Source organism: Elephantulus edwardii, unplaced genomic scaffold (assembly GCF_000299155.1).
Source record: "Elephantulus edwardii isolate Elephantulus edwardi_28Jun2011 unplaced genomic scaffold, EleEdw1.0 scaffold00260, whole genome shotgun sequence".
NCBI classification, from domain to species: Eukaryota; Metazoa; Chordata; class Mammalia; order Macroscelidea; family Macroscelididae; genus Elephantulus; species Elephantulus edwardii.
In genome coordinates this window covers 2,486,106-2,497,556 of record NW_006400010.1, presented here as the reverse complement: position 1 = coordinate 2,497,556, position 11,451 = coordinate 2,486,106, and the positions used below count along the sequence as shown (strand labels likewise).

The following is an 11,451-nucleotide window of genomic DNA, read 5'->3' as shown; positions in this document are numbered from 1 at the left end:
CAACCCTCACCTCCTTGTACCCCCAATATGTTTTTCCCCATAAAAAAAATATTTAAAAAAATAAAAATTTTAAAAAAAAAAACCAACAAAAGTCCTCCATCCCCAACCACCCATAACCAAGTCACTTTCTAATAACTAAACCTTACTTGATAGGGGAGGGGGGAGTATCTCCACTCAAATGGTAAAGGCTGGAATTCCAAATCTTATGAATTGATTCTGACTCAATGGCATACAGCAACAACCCAGGTGTGTTAAATCTGAAATAGACAAATTCTAACTTTTCAAAGCTATTTGAGACCAACATACTTCAAGTTTTTTCTCATAAGATGTTGGTTAATTTCTACACTGCAAAAAGGTTTTTACCCCCTCAACAAATGCAAAGCATATTGTCTACTGGTTCTTAACTGAGAAAAGCTCTCTTTAATTACCATTTCTTTCATGAGGGGCTTTACCTCTGCTCCTTTAACTGGAGTTTGGATAGAATACCCTGGACCCCCAAACTACATAGCCAATTTTGTTGTTGTTGTTGTTGTTGTGTACCCGCGAATCAGATCTAACTGGCATAGGAGATTATTCCTCCTTCTTCAGCAGAGCATTTGGTAGATTAGAACCGCATACCTTCAGGACTGCAGCGCAGCTTCTTGCCACTAGGCAACCAGGACAACCTTTAGCCAATTTCTTAAAGATTGCCTCTGAAGCATTTCCAACACAGAACTAGCAAATAAAAACTACATAATTTGACCATAGGGAGCTCTGAATCGGTGCTGTCAACTCAAATGCCCACATTTCGAATCCACCAGCTGCTCTGTAGAAGGGTGGGCAATCTCCTCCTGTGCAATTTACTGCCTCTGAAAACCCTATGGGTTGGTTTTGACTTCACAGCACACAGCAACAATTTTACCATAGACTACCTCTTGAGGCTTAAAAGATTTGGGTATAAATACCATAACATACACACATTAGAAAGAATCATTGGAGTGCGCTCTGGTGGCCTAGTGGCAAGAAGCTGCACTGCAATCTCAGAGGTACACGGTTTGAATCCACCAGATGCTCTGCTGGAGAAGGAGGAACAATCTCCTCCTGTACCAGTCAGATCTGATTTGACGGTACACACAAAAAATATGAAATCAAATAATGAAATAAAATTAAAAAGAATCATTGGGATTTATGTGCATTTTTTTAAAATGGAACACTCTCAAAACTTATTCCCAGCCATGTGAAAATATGCAGCCCAGAGTTATATGGAACATAATTTGCAGAGTTGGGTTAGAGAGAGCTTAAGAAAGGGGGGGAAGGAATCACAACAAATCAAAAGAGCATGCCAAATACGGCTGGCTGGGTTAAAGAAGGACCTCTGCCAAGAGCCAAGTTCGTACAAGGTTTTCATAAAACATATGGAAGGAGAATAACTCTGTGAAAAGCACAAAAGTCTGCCTTTCCAGGACTGCCACGCCAACAGCTTTCAGATCTGATCCAGAAACTGTAGGTCAGGGGTGTCCCTAGCTACTTGGACCTACAAGGAGTATGAGACACGTGTGTTGGGGATGGAAGAAAATGGATTTAAAAAAAAAAAAAGAACATCAGATGTATAGATTCACAGTTTTGCAGACTTTTTTCCTTGAGATCACCAGGCACCAGAAATAGTTTTTAAAATGCAGAATGTATCATGAAATATTATACAAAATGGGTGATCCTGGAGGACATTTGCTGAGTGAAATATCTCAGTCACAAAAGGACAAATATTGCATAGGACCACTGTTGTAAAACAGGACATCAGGGTTGAGGGAAGACAGAAAAGGAGGGAATGAATGATGTATACTGCATTGAAACAGATGAGGGAAAGATCTGTTTAAAAGGGACATATGATTATTATTGCCATGACAGGAGTCCAGAATGAAGGCTGCAGTGGAGTAGACTTGGGAGGACAGACTACATAACAATGAAAGAGTTTTACTTTTCAAGGAGAAGAGTGAATTAATTGGGGGAGAGGGTGGGCAGGGAGAAGGGCAACAGTGAATGACTGTAAACCCTAAGTCTCTGTAAACTTTCATTAATTAAAACAAACAAACAAAAAAAAACAAAATAAAATTTTTACAAAAAAGCCGGGAGACAGAGACTTGATAGCTCCATACAACCACACTCTTAGAAACAAACAAAAAGATACAAACAGAGAGACTAGGATTAAGATACTGTGATGTTTAGCAGGCAGGAGCAAAAGACTTAGTGTTTGGCATAAGATGGGTGTGATCTAAAGGTTATAGGCCCAAGTTTTTGTTTGTTCAAATGAGGAATCCACTAGAGGACACAGAAAAATAGTCTTTAATCTGAATGAGAAACACAGGGAAGAGGCAGTTAACTCCTAATTCCCAGGGAGGCCAGCCACCCTGGCCCAGAAGTGTTGTTAAGTGACACTGTAATAACTCCTAAGTGACCCTGGGTGACAGAGAAGAACTACTCCTCAGGGTTGTCTGGGCTGTAAATCTTTATGAGTATATCACCAGGTCTTTTTTCTTGCTGATTTGCTGGGTGGGTTTGACTGGCAAGCCTTCATTTAACAAATCAAGCACTTAACTGTTGCACCACTTAAATTCCTCCCTAAGATAAGGATTCTGTAAACTCATAAACTTAAGCCAATGTCTATTCATAGCAAAGTCCTAACAACCCTACAGAACAGTCTGCCCCAAAGGTTTGCCAGGCAGTAATCTTTAAAGACCATAATCTTTTTAATTACTTGATATGCAGTTGAGTGTTGGACAAGGACCAAGAATGATGATTTGCAGTCAATCTATCTGCATGAGAAGAATCTGTGTTTTTTTAAAAAAAAAATTTATTTTAATGAAAGTTTACAGAGATTTTGGGTTTCCATTCATACATTGCTGGAGACTTTCCTCCCTACCCACCCTGCCTCTCAGTTCACTCTTCTCCTTGAAAAAGAAAAAAAGTTCTTTCATTGTTATAGAATCCCTCCACCCAAGTCTACTTAACTATGCAGCTCTTATTCTGTATTCTTGTCATAAAAATAATACCTAACCATATATTCCTTTTAAACAAACTCAAAATGTGCAGCCAAGGTGCTCCTTTGAAAGCAAGAATAGTGAGACTTCATCTCACATACTTTGACCATATTGCTGGAAAAGCTATTTGGTGGAAAAGGGTATCATGTTTGGAAACATGGAGGGTCAGCAAAGGAAAGGAAGCTCCTTAACACAAGATAGACTGACAGCCATGGTAACTGTCACTGTGGGCTCAAACACGTTAGAGATGATGAGGATGGCACAGGACAGGGTTCAGACCTATCGTTCATAGGGTCCATATGAGTCATAGCGGATTGGAGGTCACTTCCCGACAACCTACAGAAGAGAGCTCTGGTGACCTTGTCCATAGGAAGGCATGCTGCCAACCTAAAGGTGGTCACTCTGAATCCACCAGCAGCTCTGCAAGGAGAAAGGTGGGCAATCTCCTCTGATGCAATTTACAGCTAAGAATCAATTGTAACTCGAAGGAAATCTATACAGAAGAAATTCTGTACAGAAGAAGATCTAAAAGCTGATCGCTTCCTCCTCCCCCAAGAATAATGGGGAGCCTGGTCCCATAAAGCTTTACAGCCCAGGAACCCAGATGGAGGGTTGCTGTGGGCTGGAATGGACTCCAGGGCAGTGAGGCTGACGATAGAGTGGATCTTTGTGGTAGCAGCCAAGCTACCACATCTCTGGTAGGCTTCAATCGACAATCGTCTTTAGCAGTAGAAGGACAACAGAAGAGAGGAGCACCATCAACCAGGCAGACTGACACAGTGACTGCACCAGTGAGCTCAGTGTGTCAGAGATTAAGAGGCTGGCACAAGGTAGATTCAGAGAGATTCAGATTTGTTCCACTCAACTGATAGTATCTAACAAGAAGCTAGGGCTCCTTTCAATCTACTTAGGATGAGCCAAACAAGCATTTCCCACTTCCACATGTCAAATTTTCACTGTACCAGAAGGAATTGGCTGACACAGAATAATTTCATCAAACAACATATGAACAAGAGCCTGTGGTGATGGAGAAGAAAGTTCAAGCTGCTCTGAAAGAAATGGCAAAAAACAAGGCTCCAGGAATTGACGGCATACCAATTGACCTATTTCAACAGATGCTGCCCTGGATCCTGGATGTGCTCACCAAGTTGTGCCAAAAAATCTGGAGGACAGGACCTGGCCAACAGACTGTAAGAGATCCATATTTGTTCCCACTGAAAGAAAGGTGAACCGACAGAGTGCAGAAAATATCGAACAGTATCATTTCTATCACATGCAAGCAAGATTCTGCTGAAAATTATCTAAAAATGACTGGGGCAACACATCAACAGAGAACTGCCAGATGTGCAGGCTGTGTTTAGAAGAGGCCATGGTACTAGGGATTTTGTAGCTGATGTTAGATGGATCTTGGCAGAAAGCAGAGAGTATCAGAGGAATGTCTATCTGTGCTTCATCGACTATACAAAGCCTTTTGACTGTGTGGATCATAACAAGCTGTGGCTGACTCTGAAAATGGGAATCCCAGAACATTTGATTGTGCTTATGCAAAACCTATTGAACCAAGAGGCAGTGGTCAGAACAGAGCAAGCAGACAATGCATGGTCCAAAATCAGGAAGGGTGTCCACCAGGGATGTATTCTGTCTCCATACCTTTTCAATCTGTATGCAGATCACCCGGGACACTGTGCTGTTTGTGAAGGAATGTGGCATCAAGATTGGAGAGGAAGGTTCATCAACAAACCTGCGTTAAGCAGATGACACAACCCTGCTTGCTGAAACTGAGGAGGACCTTAAGCAAAGTGCTTGCTGCAGATGGTCAAGGACTGCAGCCTTCATTAAGGATCAATATGGATAAATATGCTCAACATCAAGAAAACAAAGATTCTTACCACTGGGCTGATTAGCAGCATCATGATAGATGGTGTAGAGATTTAGAGTGTTGACAGCTTCAGTTTGCTTGGCTCTACAATCAACACTCTTGGTACCAGCAGCCAAGAAATCAAAAGACAAACTGCATTGGGGAAGTCTGCTGTCAGTCAGGCTGGAGACGAAGGCGCCTGATACAGGCCATAGTCTTCACAATTACATGCTATGCATCAGAGAGTTGGACAGTAACTAGAGATGACAGAAAGAGAATTGATGCCTTTGCGCTGTGGTGCTGGAGAAGAATGTTGAATGGACTGCTAGGAGAATAAACAGATTTGTCCTGGAGAGCGTGAAACTGGGTTGCTCCTTGGAGGCAAGGATTCTGAAGCTTGGTCGGACCTACTTTAGGTATGTTGCAAGGAGGGACCAGTCCTTGGAGAGGGACCTCATGCTGGGAGGGTGGAGGGACAGTGCAAGAGAGGAAGATTCTTGATAAGATAGATGATTCAGTGATTGAGGTAATGGGAGTATGTGTGTTAGACACAGTGAGGTTGGCATAGAATAGAGCAGGATTTAGGGCTCTTGTACAAAGGGGTCGCTATGAGACTAAACTTAACAACAACAACATGTCAAATTGCTGCCACACACACAACCTCGCCCCTAGACAAGCTTCCAGACTGAAGTAACAGCTGGTTGGTGCTGCTTTACTGGAGGAAAAGCTTTCTGCTCTTACATTACAGTCACAATAAAGGCTAGATGGAATCTAAACAGGATTGTCTAGGTTGTATAAATCTATGTTTGGAGCGATGTTAAACAGAGACAATGTGCATTCACCAGAAAGTTCTGGTAACCCGGCAGTCTGGTGATAGTTCAGGAGATTGAAGCTGAAAGAGTCTCCTCAAACTACTAGCTTGGCTGTGTGAGAAATCCTACCCAAGCCTCTGAGCCTCACCCAGGCCAGTGCAAAGCAGAAGGTGAGGCCGCTTCTCCATGACTAACTTTCCAAGGGTCAACCTGGGCTCAATGCCTTGGAGGCTGTAAATTTGGACAGGAGAAGATTGCCCATCTTTCTTTCTGCTTTGGAGCACTGCCTGTGGGGTAGTACTGTCACTCCCTATAGACTAAGCCACCAGGGGTTAACAGGGTATGCAAACAGGAGATTAATGAAAACAGACTGGACATCCCCTGGTGGGTAAAAATCACATCCTACTCCCCATACATAAAATCTGATTTAAAGGAAGAGGTTTAACAATTGTGGGAGTAGCAGAGGTCTGCTTTGACTCCCAGCTACATCTCTTAAAATGTGCAAAAGTTAATGGGCCCATTTACTCATCCTCATCAGATGGGAGAACAGGCCCCAGGCCTGGCCATGGGATGGTTGAGAAGATTACCTCAAAGAACCTGTAATGCAGTTGGGCAATTAGTACCGGAGGCAATTAATAAACGGCTGCCTTTATGTTTTCCAAGACATTTTGGAAACCTACTCCATCTAAAAGGAATCTGCAATATACACACCCTTGCCATCCCAGTTCCCTTTTCAGCTTAGGGGTGGTGTCTTAATCTGGAGGGGCCATGGAACCTATGTGGCCAGTGGATACAATGCAGGTGTAAAAGAATTTTCACCTCTAAGGTAGCTCTGGTGGTCTAGTGGCAAGAAGTTGCAATGTATCCCAGAGGTACGTGGTTCGAATCCACCAGATACTCTGCTGCAGAAGGGGCAATCTCCTCCTGTAACAGATCCAATTTGAAGGTACACATACACACACACAAATAATAAAAAAAAAATTAAAAAATTTTCACATTTCCAGTAATTGAAATAAAGCATTTTCTGCCATTTCGACCACAGGCCAAAAGCACATATTGTGACTTGCCATCTGGTCAGTTCGACTCAGGACGACCTTCTGTCTAAGAGATTGTAACACTGTCTGATGCTGTGTCAACCACCCTGCTCCATCGCTGCCGTTCTGCAGCTACCGTGTCAACTCATCTCATGAAGGGTTTCCTTTATCAAACATGAGGTCTTTTCCAATGACGTGTCCAAAGTAAATGTTATAGAATAAACTCTGTCCCCTAAATATGTGTTGGCTTCCTAACACTCCTACAATTGTGGAAAAGGGGCCCACGTGGTACAGTGGGGTTCCGCACTCAGGTTGTTGGTCTGAACCTCCCAGTAGTCTGAAGAGGTAAACGCCAGGGTGGCTGTGGACTAGGCCCCGAAAGCTCAGAAAACCCTATGGGATACTTCTACTTTTATCACATGAAGTATACAGGAAGCAAACCTGCTTAGGAAAAGGGTCCTTGGATGTAAGAATCCGGCCATGTTTAGTATGGCTTGCATCCTCAAACCTAACCGCTCTGGTATTAAAAAAGTAGTAATGGAGCTCTGGTAGCCTAGTGGAAAGAAGCTGCACTTCAATCCCAGAGGTGCACAGGGGCAATCTCCTCCTGTACTAGTCAGACCCGATTTGATGGTACACACACACACACACACACACACACACACACACACACACACACAAACTTTAAGAAATAGTAGTTCTGACCCATATCAAAATCCAAATCCACTGCCCTCAATCTGGTGATGCTCAATGGTCTTTGGGGCTGTAGATCTTAGCGATAAGAGATTTGGCTCTGGATTTGAACTACTAAATCTTTAGTTAGCAGCCCACAACTATAGCACCCGCATACACAAGGAAAAGAAACAGAAAGTGCTAGACTGTCTGTGCCAGAACTACGCTTCAAAGACAAACCAATGGGACACGGTGACTCCTATAGGACCTGTTTTAGCAGTGCTATCCCTCAGGCTGAAAAATATAACCAGGGTTCAAAGAGTCCTTGACTTTACTCAGAGACCAAACGTGGGATTTTAGTCTTGGGGGAAAAAAAAAAAGAAGGAAAAGAAAAATAATGGGCTACTCTATCCAGAAACACAGACAGGGACCATCAAGCCCAACCCACCACTGGTCCTCAGAGTAGCTGCTATATATTAATGGCCTTGCAATGGCAACTAACTTATATGGAAATAGCAACACAGTAACATAACTAGGTGGTTCCCAGTCAATTCCACCCAAAACACATCATGGAACTGGAACATTAGAAAGACTTACTGACAAATGAGGGAAGGGGAGGGAAGAACATGAATGTGAGCTCCATGGGCATCTGACTCATGCTTGAGTCACATCCAATACTCACATGCCAAGAGTAGTACCTTGACTCATTAATATCAATTAAAAGAAATGTTTTTGAGACCTCACACGTGGATTTCTCACCAAGTGGCCCAAACACCAAAAAGAACTTCTAGTATCTCCAGTCTAGTCAGATCCTCTTATTTTTCAAATGTGGATACAGATATGGCTCATTCCAAATGAAGGGAGGGAGATTATACTATAGAAAAGTGAGAATTCTCTAACTCCCTGAACACTCTTGAAGAAGACAAAATCTTACACAGCCATGGATATTATCTCTTTCTAGATTTTTCTTGAGCAGTTTGCCATCAAACCTTTCTCATCTTTAATGAGACTGGGGGATTGGGGGGAAGATGCAATTTTAAAAATACTAATAGCCTGATAATTAAAAGACCAAGCTTTTCAACTTTTATTATTTTTTTTTTCCCAACCAAAGCTCTCTGTATTCCACACTAATAGGGAGCCAGCTTAGAACTTGGAAGTCGTGCATCAGTTTGCTCTCCTGCTGGTCAATGTCAGTTAACAGTGGCTGGAGGCAGAGTGAATTCTCTTGGCTTTATTTTCTTCCTACAGTTAGTTAAGTGATGCTTTCCCACCACTTTTACAAAAGAACAAGAGAAGCCCAGTGTGATCCAACATTTCAGAAGGCAACACCTTAATTAAGTTGAAGGAGGATTAATACTCAGGTCAGAAACTCAAAGGAGCCCTGGTAGCACCCTGGTTATTAGCTGAAGGGGGGAGAGATGGGGGGGGGGTCCAGCCATCAGTTACTAAGGAAAGTGCCAGAAGCTCTGGACCTCAACCCCACGTGGCTAGGATGCAAGCCTATGCTCAAAAAATATGGCCTTCACTGGCACATTGTGCTTAACAGACACACTTTCTAGAATCCTGCTCATGGACGAATGACCTTAAACCATCTTCTTCACTCTCTTTACCTCCAGTCTTATTTTCTCCACCTCTAAACTGAGCAAGAAAGGTAGAACCAAGACTTTGAACCAGGTTTGGTTCAGTTCAAGTCTCCCACATGCTGAGAATTTGCCCTTCCACTTCTTTTACAGGAATCACCTGAACAGAAAGGTAAAAATTTCCCAAGGTGGTCAGACTGAAGTGAACCAGTCTAACGTCCTAACTAAAACCTGAACTAAACACTCAGAGCCCTAAAGGGCAGCAAAGCAAATGCCTTATCCTTGCCTACCTCCTCCCCAAACTTTCTACACTAAAAAAAAAAAAATGGAAAGTGAAAAATGCTTTCTTTTCTCCAAATATACTCAAGTTGCTCAACAACCCTTCACAACTACTCCATTTTGTTACCAGTCTTTTGGGATATTCACTCCCACCTCCTCACTTCTAGCAATCAGGGAAACGTGGTTCAGATACTGATGAAACAGGAGGTCTCCCTTCCAATTACTGCGGTCTTTTCTTAGTTAAATGATGTGCCTTCAGAGAACCTTCAAGTTTAGAGGAAGAACATGAAAACTGGGACATCCTAGGAGGTTCCAAACAGAAAAAAGAGAAGAAATTAAGAGTCAAACTCTCAATATTATTAACATTATTAGCTTTCAGATAATACTCCAGCTCAATTCCAGAAAACCAAGTCAGCAGGGACGAGAGGCCATGGCAATCCAAGCCTAAGACAAACGCTTTGCAAGTCAAGGGTTCCCCCATAGGCCACAGCTAGTCCTTTACAATATAATGACTAGCTGGATGGCCCGGGCAGATTTCAATATGCAGGAATGCCAGGTTTAAAGGGGGACCATTACAGGGCCGACCCTCCCCCACGGAAGATGCACCAGATGGCAAGCCGCAAAGCCCCTCCCTGGCGCCAGCTCCTGCTGGGCACAGACTGCAACACCCCACTACCCAGAACAGACCCCAACAGGGCTTTCAGTTTTCGCGCGCAGACCCCACCATCCCCCCAATAGTATTAATAAACATTTCCTTTGCCTTCCCTGGGGACCCGTGCCCCACGCAGGGTGCCTGGTGAGCAGGGTGGCCTGACCGCCTGCACCCCGCGAGGGGAAGTCCCCACCTCGGGAGAGTAATCTAGCGCCTCCACCCAAGGAAGAGGTCGCGCGAGCGCCCCGACGGACCCCGGCCCGGCCGGCTGCCGCCCCTGTACCCCCGCCGCGCGCGGAGTCCGTGGACAGCGAAGGGAGTCCCCAACCGGTAAGTGTGATGGGGCAGCCGGAGCCGAGCAGGGCCCGAAAGGGCGGCTCGGCCCCCGGGGCGCCCAGGTCCGTCCAGGCCCTGCGCGGCGACGGGGTGGGGGGCAGGAGCGCGGCCTCCGCGGACGCACGCGACCACCCCGCATTGTTCGCCCCGCGCGCAGGGCAGGTGGCGGGGCGCTCTCTTACCTTTGCCGCCGAGCGTGAAGTCCAGGGTGCTGTGCCGTGCTGCTGCCATAGTGCGGAGAAGCCCTGGGCCATGCCTGGGAGGCGGCGGCAAGAGACTGCTGCCGGTGGAGGCGGAGACTCAGGGCCGAGGAGGAGGGGCCGCCGTGGGTGGGCGGGGCGCGGGGCGGGGCCGGGCGACTCGGGAGGGAGCGCTGGGGAGGCTAGTCGCTGCTGCTAACGTGGGCCCCTGCTCCCCGCAGTGCGTCACCAATGGCTGCGCCCCGCGCGCTCGTGGCGCTCCAGCCATCCACTAGGACCCTTCACCTTTGATCCTGGCCACCCCAAATTCACGAAGACCAACCCTGGACGATTGTCCCGGGGCCTCTCCAAACCCACTCACTCCTCTCCTGGCCCCTCGGATTTTCTGACCGAGGTGTGAAATAAAACGCCAGGATCACTTACCTGGCAGGGGAGATACCATGATCACGAAGGTGGTTTTCCCAGGGCGAGGCTTATCCATTGCACTCCGGATGTGCTGACCCCTGCGGTTTTCCCAAATATGGGAAACTCCACTGCATAATTTGTGGTAGTGGGGGACTGCATTCGCGCTCTCCCCTGAAAAAAAAACCTAAAACGTCAGGATCACCCTGGTGGACCAAAAAGTCCTGTGCCTCCTGTTTTTCTGACTCTCAAATGCCATAAAGATGATTGTGATGATCATCATCATTGTGATCAGTTATGCATTGGAGGCCTAAAGGAAAGCTCTTAGGCAGTTCGATCCTTTACATCTTTCATGGCAAAATGGTACTGGGGTTATTTTGTCATCATGGAATTGGGAAATGATAGAATGCAGAATGGCTCCTAGGACAGAGCTTCATCACTGCTACCTCAATTTATGGCAATGACCGACCATTGCGATTATTGGGAGGGAAAGTATTTTCATAAAAACAACTGACACTATCACCGGGCAAATGGCTGCATGTCTTTATTATTAGAAGCAGTGGTCTCTGTTCTGACTCGTAGCAACCTTATGTACAATGGAACACTGCATGG

The 11,451-nt window shown here is 45.2% G+C and overlaps 1 protein-coding gene across 1 annotated transcript in view; it reads right to left on the bottom strand.

Moving 5' to 3' along the window:
- The window catches only part of SMS (spermine synthase), a 109,397-nt gene extending 98,886 nt beyond the window's left edge, over window positions 1–10,511 (bottom strand). The window contains exon 1 of the mRNA XM_006899530.1: window positions 10,420–10,511. Within this exon, the coding sequence (XP_006899592.1) occupies window positions 10,420–10,468 (49 nt within the window). The 5' untranslated portion in view covers window positions 10,469–10,511. The remainder of the gene's footprint in view (window positions 1–10,419) is intronic.
- Between the last annotated feature and the right edge of the window lie 940 nt (window positions 10,512–11,451).